This window comes from Gymnoscopelus microlampas (assembly GCF_963454915.1).
Source record: "Gymnoscopelus microlampas genome assembly, chromosome: 3".
NCBI lineage: Eukaryota > Metazoa > Chordata > Actinopteri > Myctophiformes > Myctophidae > Gymnoscopelus > Gymnoscopelus microlampas.
The window spans coordinates 4,382,098-4,402,048 of record NC_139940.1 but is presented as its reverse complement, the minus strand read 5'-3'; the positions used below and the strand labels follow the sequence as shown (position 1 = coordinate 4,402,048).

At 44.4% G+C, this 19,951-nt stretch overlaps 1 protein-coding gene across 1 annotated transcript in view; it reads left to right on the top strand.

Annotated features, from left to right (window-relative positions):
• shc1 (SHC (Src homology 2 domain containing) transforming protein 1) overlaps positions 1–19,951 on the top strand; it is a 28,016-nt gene that overhangs the window by 4,095 nt on the left and 3,970 nt on the right. The window contains exons 3-10 of the mRNA XM_084048968.1: positions 2,945–3,020; positions 4,861–4,914; positions 5,559–5,610; positions 10,654–10,780; positions 14,459–14,606; positions 14,849–14,906; positions 17,802–17,921; positions 18,685–18,956. Of these exons, the coding sequence (XP_083905094.1) occupies positions 2,945–3,020; positions 4,861–4,914; positions 5,559–5,610; positions 10,654–10,780; positions 14,459–14,606; positions 14,849–14,906; positions 17,802–17,921; positions 18,685–18,956 (907 nt within the window). The remainder of the gene's footprint in view (positions 1–2,944; positions 3,021–4,860; positions 4,915–5,558; positions 5,611–10,653; positions 10,781–14,458; positions 14,607–14,848; positions 14,907–17,801; positions 17,922–18,684; positions 18,957–19,951) is intronic.

The following is a 19,951-nucleotide window of genomic DNA, read 5'->3' as shown; positions in this document are numbered from 1 at the left end:
AAAAAAAAAAAAAGAGAGAGTAGGGAAAAAAAAAAAGAAATTGCGGTTGCATTCCAGACATGTGTAACCTTAACAAAATGACAGCGGGGGCCTCCCCAGATACTTCGGGGGGTCGCGACCCTGACCCCGCGACCCTTTCCTCTACTGTACGCTGTCATCGCGGCGCGCGCTAACAAGCCTGCCTTGTCTAGCTAACCTTTAACTGGCCAGCCAGGCGGCTGCTCAACGACCTTTAACTAACATGATACCTGAGACCCCGGCCGGCGCGTCTGCCCTGACCTCCTTCCAAACCAGCCCCGGTACCACTCTCTCTCTCTCTCTCCGCCTTCTTTTTCTCTCTCTTTTCGTTGCTTCCGTCGCTTCTTCCGTTTTGCCCCCGTATTTTGAGTGTGTTTTATCTGCGGGTCCGGACGGCGCACGCCCCCCCTTCCTCCTGTCATTGCAGCTGTCCCTAAATATCTCTTTTTGCTTTCCCGAACGAACCCACCTCTGTCATGCCACCCCCTCTTTTTCTCTCTTCCTCCCTCTCTCTCAGTGTCTCTCACACACATACACACAAACGGCATGCACGCTCTCTCTCTCTCCCTCTCTCTCCATCGTCTTTTCAATACCTAACCCTGATGAGGAGGGGGCGCGCTGGAGGAAGCGAAAGGGTCTGGACACACACTTGCAACTCATTTTTATGTGAGCGCGGACTTGGGCGAGCTGTCAGCGAGCGGCTAATTTACAAGCGAGGAGGGTTTTGGCAGATGGAGAGAGATACGGAGAGAGAGAGAGAGAGGGACGGAGAGGGCAGGGTGTATAGTGGTGGTGGTGGTGGCGCGCCGCCGGCGGCGGCGGCGGCGTACGTATACCCGCCCGCCATCCCGCCAGACCCCACCCCTCCCTGCCCCCCCCCCCCCCCCCGCCTCCTCTTCCCCACGCTCCTTCCTACAACTGTCGTAAATAACGCTGAGCGATGGAGAATTTATGAGGCACAAATATCTCAGTACCAGCCCATCATTTCACCAACACTGTCACACTAACTCTCGCTGGACGGACGACCGCCGGCCACCGGGAGGGGTGGGAGCGAAATGGAGGGGAAACAGACAGAGAGAGAGAGAGAGAGAGAGAGAGGGGCTATTGTGTGTGTGTTAATACACGGTGAACTCCTCAGCGTTCATTTATGCATTTGTAACTTCACAAGAGTATGCAAATGCAACCGAATTGACCCTTTGGTTACATGTGTACGCTCTCAGAGTAAAATGAACACTGTGAGCGGTGTTGCCAGGTTCTGTGAGAGAAACAAGCAACCAGGTCTAAGAAAACCAGCCCAAAAGAAGCGACTACGGGCCACATGAGCACTTTAACATATACATCAGCTATTTGAAAATAGCAGATCTACAAGCTCACAACGCGTCGCGATGCGACGCGTTGTGAGCTTGTATATCTGCTATTTTCAAATAAAATCTTTGCGGGGAAATTATAATAAGCAGATCTGGCAACTCTGACTATGAGTTTCACAGTGTGTGCCTTTATTACCAGAGAGACAAGAGAGATTAAACACGTCTTGCTATGAGATAATGAAAAGAAAGGCGTGAGCATGCGCTAACGTATGAAAAATATAAGAGAAAGAAACACGCAAACGGAAAAGTTAAGAGGAAAGAAAACTAAGACCTCAAAAGAAAGAAGACAAAAAGCGCCACACAGAGTAAACACCGTAAATGTGGGCCCCCGCTCGCAAAAAGCCTTCAGTAAACTCCCGGGCGACGGAGTCGTGAATCAACAGTTCTGCCCCGGCTATCGGACTCCCGACTGTCATCATTTAAATTCAGTCTGCATTGGAAGTCCATAATCCTGACTGTGACATCATTAGTTTGTCTGCTGTTTATAAGGGGAGAGATGCCAAGGTCAAATGTATATTTCCTCGGATGACAGTGAGAATAAAGATGGAGCGCGGATGCGGCCAAGGAAAGAGAGGGAACGGGGGGGGGGGGGGGGGGGGAGGAGGGAGAGAGAAGAGAAAAGGTTCCTGGCCCGCCCAATTAGGATGATCTTGTTTCATAAATTGGACACAGGTGAAAAAAAGCTAATGAGAGACTTGAGCAAAGAGTGTCAGTGAAAGAAGTGTGTGAGTGTGCGCGTGCGTGTGTGTCTGTGTGAGCGCGTGCGTGTGTGTCTGTGTGAGCCCGCACACGAACCGAACACTTAAAGACACATGTTTAAAACGGGCGAAAGACTGACATTAGCAATTCAGCTGTAACTTTGAGCACTGCAGAAGATGCTCTGTGTGAACCTGGCCTCAGAGAAGGTGAGCTTACGGAGGGGCTTAGGCGGGGCCTCTGTGAGAAGCCCAGAGCCGGAGAACCAAAGAGACAGACAGAGAGAGAGTATATATACCGTAGGCATAGATAGTAGAGGAATGTAGCCGCATGAGCCTTTTTTTTCTTTTTCTGAGCCCTTCACCTTTTTTTCTAGTGGAACATGACCTTACTCCTTCTCTGCTTTTGTTTTTGTTTGTTTTTTTGTTTTGTCCACCTCTCCCCCCCTTATGTATCCCTCCATTGCTCTCTCTGTCTCTGAACATCTTATAGGGGGGGGAGAAGAAAAAAAATCTCTCTTTGTTTGGGCCCGTGTAGCTGAACTCATTAGCTCATTTCTGTCTTGAAGAGGATCAATGTTGAAGCCGCTAGTTCAGACTGATCTCAAGTGTATGGGATGAATGTGGTACAATGTTAGTAGTGTGTGTGTGTGTGTGCGCGCGCGCGTGCGTGCGCTTGTGTGCGTATGTGTGCGTGTGCGTGTGTGTGTGCGTGCGTCTGTGTGAGCAAGTATGCAAGGTGTGTGTGCTGTACATTTCCCGGTTTGAATGGGGTTGCGGTGACGCAGTGATAAAGTAGCTGGCCACCACGGCGGAGGCTAGCGGTTTGAATCCACCGCGGGTGGTGTGTCCGGCTTTGTCCAGTGTCTATAAGAACACAATCGGGCCCATGTTCGGGGGGAGGGAAGCCAAGCCGGGGGGGGGGGGGGACCGGGGGTGGGTGACATTTGTCACAGCACGTACGTACTCCTACGGGCTAGGGGGGGGGGGGGGGGGGTACCACTCAGCAGGAGTGTTGGGCGAGAGGAGTAGGACGAAGGCTCTACGTACATCCTCGCGGTGGGGGGCTCCTCACTGGCAGATGAGTCGGTAGGATACGACAGCAGTGACAACAGTGAGGAGGAATTCATTGGCACAACGACGAGAACAAGGGAGAAAAAAACGTTTTGGCAGATATACAACTGCCTTCTTAACACATGGGGTGCCAGGTTTTTTTAAAAACAGAGTACACTGAGTCCCAGGATTTTTAACCATTTTTTAGGAGCCGAGATACAGGCTTTTGAAGTCTTAAGTTAACCAGGAAGTGGATTGGAGTCTAAATCTTCGGAAAAATGATATCTCCTGGTGCTGTGAAGGAAAGAAATTTTTTTTTGAAAAAAATAAATTTTGAACATTTTTTTCCCCCAAAAATATTTTTTTCCAAAAACGTATATATACGGTTTTGGCACCCAATGTGTTAAAGGGATAGTTCACCCCAAAAAAGTACTCTTTTTCTATCGATAAGTCACCCATATTTTTTAGTTTTTGTCCCATTCTCTAAGCCGGACCGGTAGGCAGCGGTTCCGGTAGGAGACACAAAGGAGACTATTTTGTCTCCTACCGGAACCGCTGCAGGTCATCAAATTATTGGCTTAGAGAATGAGACAAAAACTAAACAAATATCCATGAATTCAAGTCTCCATGGGGTGACTAATCCATAGAAAAAAGTCACTTTGGGGGTGAACTATCCCTTTAAGGGTATTGGACGCACAGTACATCTTGTGTGGCCTTTGTGGAGCTGAGATTGGGAGGTCGGGCTTAAATTCCCGGGCCCGGGTCATGCCAAAGACCGTAAACATTGGACCCAATGGCTCCCTAACCATGTTGTAAAAGTGCAACACAACAAAAAAAAACGTGGGTGCACGACACAATGCTCAGCCAAGTATAAATCAGGCTTCATGTTGCTGGGAGTGAGAGAGTGAGTCTCTCCCACAGTCTTAAACCTCCACACGTGAGACTTTGACTTCACTTCACAAATAGGGTACAGCAGGGGGGTTTTCAGACTTAAGGTCCTTACACACCGGGCGACACCGGCGAAAATAGCGAATATACGCCAAATTCGGACTCATTCCGAATAATTAAAAGACGCTTTTTCGCTTCGCTTTTTCGCTTTTTCGCTCCATGTACGGAGCCATTGACTTTATAAGGTTTAAAAAAAAAACGCATTATTCGCACGAAAAAATCGCCCCGGTGTGTAAGGACCTTGAGTGTTGCAGATTAAACTTCATAGATAGTTTTATAGACTTGTTTGACATACATTATCGTTTCTATTAATATGTTGGGTTCATGTTAACGTGTATTTTCAGACCTTTTAAAGCCTCAATATTTAGTCAACTTCACCTTTGGCTCTGTACTTGGTCTGCTCTTTTTTCCCTCTGCACCAACTTGCGAAAATAGCCGATCTACAAGCTCACAACGGCTCGCAGTGTGAGCTTGTAGATCTGCTATTTTTTTTCGGCTAATGTTCCCCCATCATTCCCCAGACTTGGCGGACCCCCTGTAGTAACTCTGACTGGGCACACTGCGGCTGAATAATGACGTTCTTGCGTGTCAGTCGGGGCCCCCAGAGAGTTAACCAAAACGAGCGCCAGCACACTCTCAGCCTGCACTCGTTCATCTCATTCACTCCTTCATGTTCACCCATGATGTCTCTCTACCCATGTCTCTCTCTCTCTCTCTCTCTCTCTCTCTCTCTCTCTCTCTCTCTCTCTCTCTCTCTCTCTCTCTCTCTCTCTCTACAGATTATAGCCAATCATCACATGCAGTCCATCTCCTTTGCCTCTGGAGGAGATCCAGTGAGTCACTCAACCTCCTCCGCCTCTCCTTCTGTCGTCTGTCTATCCATCATCATCTTCTCTCTCTCTCCTCCTGTTGTCTATCCATCATCTTCTCTCTCTCCTCTCTGTTGTCTATCCATCCATCTAATAATATCTCATCATTATCTCCATCTCTCCTCTGGCCTGTAGAACCTCATGTCGTTGCTGTTGTCGGGCAGAAAAACTCTTATCTCCATATTCTACGTTTTAGTGTTTGTTTTGTAAATTAACGCCTTACTTGATCAAAAGTATCAGATCCACAAGCTTGAAACGCAGCACGGTTTTTTTTTTTTTTTAATCCTGAAAAAGTAACAGTTTTGGATATAATGAGGTTTACACCCGCCAGAGATGATATCTATCCTTCCTTCCTTCCTCCCTCCCTCCCTTCATTCCTTGCATCTTTTCTTTCTTGTCTTTCTTTCTTTTCCTTTCTTTTTCTCTCTGTGTTGTCTGTTAAGACCTGTTGTAAACTAACCAATTTGCTTCTTTCCTTTTTGGTTTCTGTTCACCTCAGTTTTTTTATCCTAAATATGCCTTTACTATGTGTTTCCTCCCATTGATTGTCACTGTCCTCTACCCCCCCCCCCACCTTTTTACCTCCCCTCTCCCCCCTTTCTCTCCAGGACACAGCAGAGTACGTAGCATACGTGGCTAAAGACCCCGTCAACCAGAGAGGTAGAACACTTCTACAATAACATAATAGTTACACCTTAAACCCATGAACTCATTCAGTGCCCAGCTTATTTATGGAATTTTGGCTCTTGAGTGCCACAGCTAAAATTCATTGTATAAAAAAAAATGCTTAGGAGCCGAGATACAGCCTTTTTAAGTTAGAAGTTAAACAAAGAGTGAATGGAGCAGCAAATCTTCAAATCATCATATCTTGGGTTCTGAACATGTTTTTCAGGCCACGTGACGTCTTAGACGTCATGTGCAGGGGTGCACATAACTGGTGCGCAGGTGCGCATGCGCACCCAAAATAAAAAATGCGCACCACATCAGGCGACGCGAGGCGCTTTTGCGCACCAACAGCTGGGACAGGAATTTCCAAGCTTTTATTTTTTAGCAAAACTAAAAAAATAAAAGCCTGGAGACCGAGGCTAGGAATTTACTTCCTGAAGCCACACTCACACAATCACTCTAAAGCACCCGTCCGCCCAATGTACACTACAGCCATTAGGCACAGGGGTAGAGATATGACTCGCGTCGCCTCGCATCGCCTCGCATTGCCTCGCTGCGTGCACGCAGCCAGCAGCGGCTGTTAGAGGCACTCGTCACCGATGATGAACGCACCGTAATGGTGCAAAATATGCCGTGAACGTCTGGTGGGCACCGTGCTGAACCCCCCCCCCCCCCGTTGACAAAAGTGTCCGGGCTGAACCCCCCCCCCCCCCCCCGTTGACAAAACGGGACGGGACCAGGTTACATGTCCAGGTGCTCTTCTGCGTACCAGACTTAAAAAGTTATGTGCACCCCTGGTCATGTGGCACTGGAAGAGTTAAGACCGGGAACGCATCTGTGTCATCAGAGTGCCACGCTATGAGATTGTATATCTTTTTTTTTTTTTAATGTTTGGACAATTTGTGCAAATCTTTGAATATATATATATATATATCTCAATGGATCTGCGCTCAACAGTGCAACCTAGAGCCAGAGTTCCCCCACACAGAGTAAACAAAAAAAAAAGTCACGCCGCGCGGTGGAAGACACGGTTGGACCGTCGTCCTAAAACACCCTCGCATTGACGAGAAACGGAGCCCCAAAACACACTACCTCCCATTTGTTTTTTCGCCGACCGAGCCCGCCGGATATACCCGGGGCGAGCGTGTTTGGGGACGAGGCGTTCATCACAGTCAGCCATTCACTGGCTTGTTTACAAGTCGAATTTGGGGAAATAAAATAATCAGGAGGTCAAAAACATAATGAGAGGATACGATAAGAGCTATCTGTGCAAAAGCTGCAAAGTGTACATATTTAAGCAAGTATTTTAACCCATTGAGACCTGGAACTGTGTCATTTTTAGATTTGAGCTAAAAAAGCATTATTTTACACTTTGGGCTATTCAAAAATAGCAGATATACAGATGTGCCACTTCAAAACTTCACACGTTACTGTTCTTTCCCTGAAAGTGGCCTGAAAAGGCATGTTTTCCTCCCTGTTCTGCCCTTAAAATTGCACTGTTTTGCCCCTGAAAAGAAGTTGTTACTAAACCCCCCCGTTTTTCCCTTCAACAGACACTCATATGCATGAGAACAAAAGAATGTGTGTTGAGAAGGTGTCAGACTCATTATGAGGCGAAAGGTGATTTGAAGAGTTGCTCAAATTAATTAGCATCATAAAAGCAGTGATCATCAAAATAATTCATCATTTTAAATGCCCTTCTTTGTCCCTCTTATTGCCCTGGGAATCCCCTGAAAATTTACTGTCTTGGCGATGGCAGGACATGTGAAGTTTTGAAGTGGCACATCTGTACAAGCTCATAGCGCGGCACCGAGTGCCGCACTATGAGCTTGTATATCTGCTATTTTTCAAAAATCGTGAAAATGTGTGCGAATCTTTGAATATATATATTTTTAAAGCGAACATTTTTTACTCAAATCTTTGCTTCTAGGGGGGTCCCTGGAACAACATATTTTGATGGGGGTCCGCGGCCAAATACATATAATTTTGGGGGTCCTTGACATGAAAAAGATTGAGCACCACTGATATAGAAACATACGTTTTTCAGAAAACTGTTGAGATTTAGGAGACGTGTAGAATCGGCTTCAGGTCTCAATGGGTTAAAACAGTGAGAGCTACCAAGGAAAAAGAAAGTCGTCCAAAGTTTGACCAAAACCGAAGGTATTGAAGAGGAGGACACAGAGGATGTTGCGGTCATCAGAGATCAGAGGATTCAGCCGCTGCCATTCTGATAATGTGCAACCAGACAACACTACGAGCAGGTAGGGTCCATGTTAGCCCTGGTCCAGAGCGTTAGTGAGCTAGAGAGAGAACTCACTAACGTTCTGGACCAGGGCTAGGTGGTCCAAGTGTTTCCAAATGGACTGCAGTCTGCACAGAAACCTATCCATCAGATCCAAAGTAGACTTTGGATCGCATCTACACTTCATGGAGTACATTTTTTGTACCGAATTAAAGTAATAAAAAACGGAAATAAAAGGGGAATTAGGGTGCCGATATATCGTCCCACGATATATCGCGATACGTTTTCGTGACGATATGTATCGTTTTGGGGGAAAAAAATATTGTTTTGAAAAAAAAAATCATTATAATCAAGCATGCAAACAGCCCGAGGTGAAAAGGGTCACAACATGTTTTTTTTTTTTTGGGTCAGGTGTCACACTATTGCCCTATTTGGATTGAAAACGGCTATTGTAGCTGAAAAGCTACAAGTTTGCATGTCTGAATAATGCAAAAACAGAATTATTTGTTTGCATTTACTTTTTTCCTCCCCCATATATTTTCATAATAAAAAAAGTGCGTATCGTATCGTATCGATATCGTATCGAAGTTGTGAGCCAAATATCGTATCGTATCGTTTGGTGAAATTAGTGTATCGGCACACCCCTACCGCAAACCGAAAATGTTCACGCGCGCGCGAAACAAATATAATAATATATATATATTCAAAGATTTGCACAATTTTTCAAGATTTTTCAAAAATAGCAGATCTACAAGCTCACAGATCTACAAGCTCATAGCACGGCACTCAGTGCCGTGCTCTGAGCTTGTTTATCTGCTATTCTTTTTTAAATCTTAAATGACACTTGGATGCGTTCCTGGATTGAATGGGTTAATATCAATAATATCACCCATAATCTATCTGAACAGTGTTGTTCGGTGTGGTAGCTGAGCTACACTAAAGCCTAGATGTTGACTGATTTTCTAACAGTAGCTCGCTACAAGGTACATTGAAGCTAACTTATACCTATAATGCTGAGCTGGTTGGCTATATGTAACACGTTCTGACACTGAGTGACTGAATAAAGCTACCAATGAATGGAGATTCCCACAAGCTAGCGGGAAACGTCAGCGCTCACTCAGACAGACTGACATTGAACTGTTTGGCATGGAGGTGCACACACAGTGAAAAGCTGCTTCAGCTGTTCTGTCTTTAGACTTGGCAAACATTGATATGTAATGCGAGAACACGACTGGGTGTCCTGGAAAGGAATCCATTGCGTTTTGTCGACAAACAGTGCTTTTTACAAACTGCCAGATATAGGCTCTCTATGCACGAGCAGCCGTATTGGAGAGAACTCAGGCCTCTTGCGTACTTCTTTCACAGGTGTTACCTACTAATTAACCCATTCAGACTGGGAACGCATCTGTGTCATTTTTAGATATCTTTGTCTATTCAAAAATAGCAGATCTACAATTGTAGATCTGCTATTTTTGGATCAATATTGACAATTTGTGCAAATCTTTAGATATATATATTTTTTAAAGCAAACATTTGTAACTTAAAGTCTTTGCTTCTGGGGGATTCTACAAATCATCAACATTTTTTTGAAAATATATATCATATATATTTCTATATCAGTGGTTCTCAAGGACCCCCAAAATCATATGTATTTGGCCACGGACAACATCTCAAAACGTTTTGTTCCAGGGACCCCCCCAGAAGGAAAGATTTGAGTTAAAAATGTTTGCTTTAGAAAATGTATATAAATTCAAAGATTTGACACATTTTCACGATTTTTTCCCAAAAATAGCAGATCTACGAGTGCCGTGCTATGAGCTTGTAGACTATTTTTGAATAGCCAAAGTGTAAAATAATGCTTTTTAACTCAAATCAAAAAGTGACACAGATGCGTTCCAGGTCTTAAGGGTTAATGCTCTGTTCCATTTAGTGTAGCACAGTGGTTCTCAAACTTTTTAATTTCAAGGACCCCCATAACTCTGAGAGTGTCACTGTCAGAGTTACACTTCCACAAGGGGCCATTTGGAACCCCCTCAAGGAACCGCAAGGGTCCCTGGACCACACTTTGAGACCCACTGGTGTAGCAGAGTGTTTTCCAGTGAGCCAACATGCTCAATATCAGCACCCTGACTCTGTTTGACCAGAATGGAACAGAGCCTTCATTAGTATCATTGGTAAGACCTGTGAGGGAAGTAAGGAAGAGGCCCAATTTATTTCCAATATGGCTGCCGTGAGACTGTTAAAAGTACGTAGTAAGCCGTGTCATGACTGTCCCTGCTCGGTTCACAGTGTGTATGACCCTGTACTTATAGACTATGTCAGCAACTTTAAGTGTAGGCTAATATCATTGTCATATATCATATATCCGCAGACACATTCATATCATTTTGGGAGGTCCTTGACATGAAACAAGTTTGAGAACCACTGATATTTTAGCAACATAAGCTTTTTTTCATTTGGCCGCCGACCCCCATCTCAAAATATTTAGTTCCAGGGACCCAAAGCAAAGATTTGAGTTACAAATGTTCGCTTTAAAAGAATATATATTCAAAGAGTTGCACACATTTTCACTATTTTTGAATAGCCCAAAGTGTGAAATAATGCTTTTCAGCAAAAAAAAAAAAAAAAAGACATAGATGCGTTCCAGGTCTTAATGGGATAACTGTATTTTATTTTATCAATGTGAAACATTTCCTGCCGTCTTCTTCGATATCCGTCCAGACGTGTTGTGTGTGTCGTGTTTGAATTTGCATGCTGCTACTTCCTGACCACGCTCTCTTCCTGTTTCCTGTCAGCGTGTCACATCCTGGAGTGTTCAGAGGGCCTGGCACAGGAGGTGATAAGCACCATCGGTCAGGCGTTCGAGCTCCGCTTCAAACAGTACCTGAAGAACCCGCCTAAACTGGTCACGCCCCATGACAGGTACACACACACACACAGTCCTTACAGGGACAACACCGCCCTGCACGAACACAACGGAACTGCACCAGTACTCGGGCAATGACAACAACATTAAAGGAACATTTTGCCTTTTTTCCCCACATCATTTCCATATTATGGACCATCATGGCGTAAGCTTTTATTTCATTTCATAGACCCTCAGTTTGATATGCATTAAGCCACGGACCCTCATTTTGATACCATTTTGTTTAATCTCTGGGACCCCAATCTACACTGTAAACTCCTCAGTGTTAATTTAACTCTGAGAATGTACAAATGTTTTTATACACACCCATTAACACTCTACCCGCCGGCCCCGTAGCCTACGGGCCGATAAATCCAACTGTAAAGCGCCGATCCCGTAGCCTACGGGCCGTGGTGCTTTTTCCTTTTTTTCGAAAAACTACAACATGGAGGCACCGTTTGACACGCGTTCTTCAGTGTTAGAAGCAGGCAGATGGCTGCGATGTTTACAAACAGTGCACGGCTCAATTTTAAGGATTTTAGCAAGGTCTATGGCGATGTGAAAAAAACAAAAAACAATAAATAAAACGATGGAACTGGTGAGTACATTATGAGATTAACCTATGGCGGTCAATGTGTTAAAACCGGGAACGCATCTGTGTAACCACTATAACCATTATTTTATACTTTGGCTATTCAAAAATAGCAGATCTACAAGCTCATAGCGCAGCACTCGGTGCCACGCTATGAGCTTATATATCTGCTTTTTTTTTTTAAATCATGTAAATTTGTGCAAATCTTTAAATATATATATATATATATATTGAAGGGAACATTTTTAACTCAAATCTTTGCTTCTGGGGGGTCCCTGGAACAACATATTTTGAGACGGGGGTCGGCGGCCAATTACATATCATTTTGGGGGCCCTTGACCTGAAAAAGTTTAAGCACCACTGATTTTTTTCAAAAAACTGTTAGGATTTAGAAGCAAAGATTTGGGTTACAAATGTTCGCTTTTAAAAATATATATTCAAAGGTTTGCAAAAATGTTCATGATTTTACCAAAAATAGCAGATCTACAAGCTCATGACCTTGTAGATCTGCTATTTTTGAATAGCCAAAGTATAACATAATGGTTAAAATCTAAACTGACAGATGCTTTCCCGGTCTAAATGGGTTCAAAGAGACACCAGCGGATGCCAGCCAAGAGGCATGTCTGTAACCTCTCTCTCCAGGTTAAACAGACATATTCATGGTATTAGCCTGTGTGTGTGTGTTAGGGATCGACAGTGACAGACTTAGAAGATCAACCTGTCGATCACGTTCCACCGCTCGTTTACCCCTGGTCTACCCCTTTGTCTCAGAGGTGGACTGTGTGTGTATTGAAATATACACACACACACACACACACACACACACACACACACACACACACACACACACACACACACACACACACACACACACACACACACACACACACACACACACACACACACACACACACACACACACACTCACACAGGTTCCTGGAATGTAGATAGAAAGATACATTCTATCTAAATAGCATGCACAGCTGTTACAGGATGGAGTTAGTTCTGGTTTCTGGTCTAGATTTTGTTGATATGAAACTTGAGTCCATCTCAGTTCACTTCTGCTTTTCTCAGAATTGCCACCGGTTGAAAGTGGTTAAAAGATTGTGGGCAACGAGGAGGAAATAATGACCTTTCTGTTCAGCTTTTTTTATATACACACAATTATTGCGATTAGGTCAAATCATTGCAATTCTGTAATAATTGTGATGGTCCCATTTCTAAGAAGAGAAAATCGTTTCTATGAATGAATGATAACAAATATGATGTTATAAGTCAGATGTATTAGTTCCACCTAAGCAGAACTGTAGTCATAACATTTCAATAGACTGTAGATGTCTCTATGTTCATACACACTATATTTACTCTATATTCATATCAACCACAGTGTTCAACCAGGTTACAGCTATACTACACATAGTCATTATTAAGGATAAGGATAAGGATAATTCCTTTTAACAGGTCGTTCATGAAAGTCCTTGCGGTCTTGTTTCCAATGAGAACCTGTGAGCAATTAGGGGTTAAGAGTCTTGCTCAGGGACACATTTCATTTCATCGACACATATGCTGTCCTGGCCTGGAATCGTACCTGCGGCAACCAGGGCCTCTGGCTCCCTAGGCGGGATCACTAACCACTCAGTTATGGCAGTATTGAATACTTTATTAGACAAAGATTTAAACAGCACAAAGGTACAGTAAAACACTTGGGTTGAAAGGATGACACACAACATAAAGTCCTGGGGACTTATGTATTCAATACATCAACATAGTATACAATATTAACACATTAAAGGCCAGTTTTCACATAGCCAAAGTGCAGGAAGTATAGTGGACATTTTTAAATTCATCACGGTCACTGATCTTGTGTGGAGGAAGTTTTGGCGTTCGAAATTTTACGGCAACCTATCTAGTAATTTTCCCGGAATGTACTGGCAGAATAAAAAAAATCCCTGTAGTGAAAACACCAGAAATCAAACAAATACCTAATCATCAACAAATACTCATGGCTATATCTACAGAGGAGAAAAAGGGAAAACGGCATCAGTATGTGTCCCGACGACAATAAGATATGCCGTTTAGACGGCAACGGCGTTATTGGGAGTTGAAAAGTCAACAAAGTGAAACCTTCTTCCAGAGTGTAAATCTGTGAGAACACTCCGCCTGGCGTCTCCATGTCAACGGGCAACAAAACCGCAAAAATCCGCAAAACGTGTGGCGGCGTCATGGCTCACGTTAGCTCACAGTATGGAGCCGCAGAACGGAAGTGGTTCTACGCGTGCGTGACCGGTCTATGTGGCAGTGCTTCACCGACCACCTAGACACCTGGCATGCTCACCAGTGTTGATTTTGACGGCAAATTTTGATTTGGTTTTAGTCATAGTCTTTTGAATAACGTTCCATTTAGTTGTAGTCATATTTTAGTCACCTGAAATGTTTTAGTTTTTGTCTAGTTTTAGTCGACTAAATATCATAAGATTATAGTTGACTAAATCTACAGTTGATTTAGTCGACTATAATGTATCTTGGCGGTGCCTTGATGGCGTCGTAATGGCTGATTTTACACATGGTTGCATGCTGAAAATAGCAGATCTACAAGCTCACAATGCGTCGCAGCAGTGAGCTTGTAGATCTGCTATTTTCAGAGCGCAACACCCGAGCGCAACCAAACATAAAATGACTTGTCTTTTAGTTCTACTGGATCTCTTCTCCACTATAGTCCCTCACTAACATTTTAGTCTAGTTTTTAATTGTTGACGAAATTGTCAATATATTTAGTCATAGTTTTAGTCATCAGCAGCTTAGTTTTTATTTACTTTTTATTTAGTTTTCGTCAGTGAAAAATGGTAGTCGACAAACATTTTTCGTCATAGTTTTAGTCGACGAAATCAACACCGATGCACACTACATCGTTTTCAATCACTGGTGCACCTCCGTCTAAACGCAGAATAAGAAGTGAGAACGCAACACGGCACTTTGCCGTTTTCTCCAGAGAGCGTTGTGGTCTAAACGTGGTCTTAATATCTATCTCCACGTTTTCTGACAGATGCTTGTTTCTAATGGATGGATGTTAATCACATGTCTCTCTCTCTCTCTCTGTGTGCAGAATGGCTCCATTTGACGGCTCAGCGTGGGAGGAAGAGGAGGACGAAGGGGCCCCTCCTCCAGAGGTTCCTTACTACAACAACTTCCCTGGGAAACAACCTCCTCCTGGAGGCCTCGTCGACATGAGAGCCCGCCCCGGAGCCACGCTGGTCTGTACCCACACCTGTGTGTGTGTGTATATTTGTCAGTGTGTGTGTTTGTGTGTGTGTGTATATTTGTCAGTGTGTGTGTGTGTGTGTGTGTGTATATTTGTCAGTGTGTGTGTATGTATAACTTACTACGTCTCCCTTTCTCTCCGTGTGTGTGTGTGTGTGTGTGTGTGTGTGTGTGTGTGTGTGTGTGTGTGTGTGTGTGTGTGTGTGTGTGTGTGTGTGTGTGTGTGTGTGTGTAGCCCTATGGACAGCCAGGACAGAATGACATTCACAAGCAGCCCCTCCCTCCACTACCAGGTCAGATGTCTGTCTGTCTGTCTGTCTGTCTGTCTGTCTGTCTGTCTGTCTGTCTGTCTGTCTGTCTGTGGAGTTTGCATGTTCTCCCCGTGTCTCCTAGGGTAGGTACCCTCACAAAAACATGCAGTAATCCTGGTCACTATACTGCCTCCCCCTGGTCAGCCGGGGCGCCTGATGGAGGGGAAGGAACTGGTTGGAATAACGTGTTCCTTCCACGCGCTACGTCCAACCGGGGAAACTCCCCCCTGTCGGGTGATAAGGAGCGGCCTGCTTGCTCCTCATGCATTGAAGGAGGCATGAGCTTCAGCTTGGGCTCTCCCTAGGCTGGCAGAGGTAGAGTAGTGCCCAGGATTACAGTACATAGGCAATTGGCACTGGGTGAAAAAATATGGGTTACACAATCGTGGGATAAAAAATATATATTAAAAAAAAGAGAAACCAAGTTATAAACCTTTACTAGAAGTGTTCGTACGTACGTTGCATTACACACATTGCATTGTGATTGGCTGAGAGGCATTCTAAAGCGTGTCATTATCTCCTGATAGCAGCACTAGTGTGAACTGAACATTTAGTTTGACCTTACCCTGTAACCGAGCAACACCTGCAAGTGTTCCAATCACAACTATGAGTAATGAAACTGTGGTAAAATCTCAACAATACTATCAGGGCGTTGCTCCGTGCGGGCAGGCCGTGCTTCTGCTTAGGAGCAGCTGTGCAGTTAACTTCTTCTTTTCTTTTTCTTACCTTTTTATCTTCTTTTTCTCCTGTGACTTGTATTTCTTTCTGGCCATGCTTGGCATCTGGTGGAGTCATAGTATTTTTGAATATACGTCGGGATTAGTCTGTGATTGTTCTCTAACCCATTAAGACCTGGAACGCATCTGTGTCATTTTATGATTTGAGCTAAAAAGCATTATTTTACACTTTGGCTATTCAAAAATAGCAGATCTACAAGCTCGTAGCGCGGCACTCGGTGCCGCGCTACGAGCTTGTAGATCTGCTATTTTTCAAAAATCGTGAAAATGTGTGCAAATCTTTGAATATATATATTGTTTTAAAGCAAACATTTTTTACTTGAATCTTTGCTTCTGGGTGTCTCTTTAACAAAATATTTTGAGATGGGGGTCGGCGGCCAAATACATATAACTTTGGGGGTCCTTGACATGAAAAAGTTTGAGCAACACTGATATCGAAACATACGTTTTTCAGAATACTGTTGGGATTTAGAAGACATTTGTAGAATCAGCTTCATTTAACGGCCAGTGGGTCATAGAATAATAGAACAATAGGGAATGTCGTCGGTCTACGTAAAGATTGGAGACACGACCGCTGGACGCTGGTGAGTGAAGACCTTGACCCCCTTCAGTTCTCATACCAGGCAGACGGACGTTGGGGTTGAGAAAAGCCATCGTCTAGGCGCTAAACAACAGGGCCTTCACACACCTTGACACCCAGGGCACCACCGTCAGAACGATGTCTTTGGACTCTTCTCTAGTGCCTTCAACAGAGAAGGCCTGGTGGTGATGCAGTTGGACAACTGTGTGTGCAGATGTTCTACCAGTCCGTTATGGCTAGTGCTCTCTTCTCTGTGATTGCCTGCCGGTAGACTTGAAGCTTTACTAGGAGGGACACGATCGTTGCTCTGCTTGGTCAATAGACTAATTAGCTCTGAAGTAACAAGTACAATACTCCTCTCAGAATCAATAAAGGTTTTATCAATCTAGAGCAAACGGTGAGCCATGACACAAGTCCAGATGTGACTTGGGATTTTGTGGCAACCACACATTTTTGTTGCAATATATAAAACTACAAAAAGTCACTACTAATTTTGGGATTTACTTGTGTGTGTGCACTCATTTCTCAATGCAGAGGCACATTCGATACCCTATTTTTCTAACCACTTTCAATCTGGCATTTCCTTTTCAGCATGTACTTTTTTTTGTTTAGACAAACACCTTTAAAAAAATATATATTTTAAATATATGAAATAAAATATTCTGACACACAAGGCTGTGCTGCTGTATACCACTGATCTGAAGACCTCTAGTGCCCTCTAGTGTTACTGCTTCAATATACAACAACAACAACAACGTTCAGGAAACGACAGCAACACTGAAATGAAAATCCCTTTATCTCACTCTCCCTCCCTCTTTCTTTCTTTCTTTCTCTCTATCTCCGTCTCTCCCTCCCTCTTTCTCTCTCTCCCTGACAGGGACGTGCACAGATAGACTCTAGGTGGTGCTAGAGCACCTGCCCTTTGCCCTCTTGACCAGAAGTGCCCTTTTGAAAAAAATAAGAAAACAGTATTTCTTTTTCAGTTTACAGCAGGGGTCTTCAACAGGGGGTCCGGGACCCCTAGGGGGTCCTCAGAGTTACTACAGGGGGTCCGCCAATTCTTTATGTGATATGATTTTTCTTTTTACCATAACCACTCGAAACCTAGCATCCCTTTTCTGAGGAGAACTTTAGCCAAAAATAGCAGAGGCGTTGTGGGCTTGTAGATCTGCTATTTTTGGCAAAGAGGTATAGGTGTAGAGGGAAAAAAAGAGCAGACCAAGTCAACAAAAAAATGTATAATTTACTTGAGCACCTGCCCCTCAAAATGTCTGTGCACGCCACTGCTCTTTGTCTATATCCCTCCCTCTCTCCTGGGTTCTCTCTATCCAGGGTTCTCTCTATCTCTTTCATGTCTCTCTTCACAGTAATAATGTCATAAATGAAGTTGTCTCTCTTCACAGTAATAATGTCATAAATGAAGTTGTCTCTCTTCACAGTAATAATGTCATAAATGAAGTTGTCTCTCTTCACAGTAATAATGTCATAGATGAAGTTGTCTCTCTTCACAGTAATAATGTCATAAATGAAGTTGTATTTGTTTTTAATAAATTTTTCCAGTGGGAGCCAAGGAAGGTGGGCGGGAACTCTTTGATGACCCGTCGTATGTCAACGTGGACAAACCCCGCACCCCAACAGCTGCAGCCAATGGGAACGCTCACAGAGATGCTTTTGACATGAGTGAGTAAATTTACGAAACAAGAAAGAAATGACTTGAAAAGTCATATTCTACCAGGTGCTCTGTGTGTGTGTGTGTGTGTGTGTGTGTGTGTGTGTGTGTGTGTGTGTGTGTGTGTGTGTGTGTGTGTGTGTGTGTGTGTGTGTGTGTGTGTGTGTGTGTGTGTGTGTGTGTGTGTGTGTGTGTGTGTGTGTTTCATAGACCTGATTACTTGTTTTTCGGATTGCTTGTTTCTCTCGCCAAACCTGGCAACAGAATCTGCGACGCTAAACGCTATAATGTTTTTTATATAAGTGGTGGCAACATTTTTAGACACCACACGGGTCTTCCCAACAATAGCGAAGATTGAAGTCAGTGTGAACATGGCCAAATAATAACTTAATAGCCAAACTAGGTCTAATGAAGCACGCTAGCATTTAGGCTAACCCTCCTGCCTGAGGCTGCATGTTGCAGTGTGAATGAGGGGAGCGGAGAGGAGCACGGTTACTGCGGGGGGGGGCGGGCCATCTCCCCATTCGTGTCGCCATTGGCTTAAAGGAGTGAAGGACAGCCAGGACAGCCAATGACACTTAGGTGTCCACTCAGGTGTCGCTTAGGTGTCGGACTAGTACCCAGTGTGTCTGTAGATCCGGCGCTCTTCGAGCGCCTGGTAAAAACACAAAAAGTTAGAATATGGAGATAAAAGGTTTCTGCCCCCACAGCAACGATATTGTGGTATTAGTACTTACTTAAGTAAAAAAAAAAAAACACCTGTTCTCTCTTCAGAGCCGTTTGACGACGCGCTGGGCGTCTCCGGCCCCGCGGGGGGCTCGGGGTCGGGCGGCCCGGTCTCGGCGGCGGCGCCCCCTCTGGTGGAGCAGCTGCAGTGCGAGCTCTGGTTCCACGGCAGCCTGAGTCGCCGGCAGGCGGAGAGGCTGCTGGGCCGAGACGGGGACTTCCTGGTGAGGGAGTCTGGCACCACGCCGGGACAGTACGTCCTCACGGGACAGCAGGGAGGACAGCCCAAACACCTGCTGCTGGTCGACCCCGAGGGAGTGGTGAGCACACACAAGCACACGCTCACACACACACACACACACTTTTGAACAATGTATTCATGTCCACATAAGGGAGTGCATACAACAACACAAATATTAACACATTTAGTGCCAGAGGTTTTTTAACTCATTTCCTGCCAATTGCGCATGAAGTTGTTCTATTAAATAGTGCACTTGTCCGCCAACTCGCATAAAGTCGTTCTATTGAAATAAATAGGCACGCTGTTTTCGGCACCGTAACACAGCTCTGGGATGATGCATCGTCACTCAGAGAAGAAGTATGTGGATGTGACATAATTCCAAAAAACGTCACTTCCACCCGCCCTGACTATGGCATTTTCAGAAAAACAGCTGTATCTCAGTGGCTGTTTTTTTGCATTGAAAACCACAGTTTTCAGCGGGGCCACAGCCCCAAAATGGCGGATCGTGGTTGGAATGTTGTGGTTCGGCTGAATACACAGATCCCTCCGCCTACCCCTTCCCTCTGCCTTTTTAGATTTTTTGGAACACAATGTCGCCTCCACGGCGTTTCAAATATCATCGGATGAAGGTATTTACGCTGGCAAGGGGATAACAAACGATGTTTAATACCTTGGCGGTTATTGTGTTAAAACAGGGTACATCCAGTGCCAGCGTTTCTTACTGTTTACGCTGATCCGTTTAGAGTTGTAGACGCCACAACGAGGACGCGGATGTAAACAAAGGGTGTGTGCGCGATGGTCGAGGGTCCTGTCTAATGACATGTGGAGAAAAAAAAGGGGGGAAAATCACGTAGATCTACGGTTATGGCACATCTCAGAGGCAAATATTGTACTTTTACGACACTATAATATATTTGAAAACCACTTCAGACCTACATACTTTGGCAATTTAAAAATAGCAGATCTACAAGCTCATAACACGTAGCATTGCAATGCGTTGTGAGCTTGTACATCTGCTATTTCCAAAGGCTTTTTTATACATTTTAATGATTTTATACATTTGAAAACGTGTGA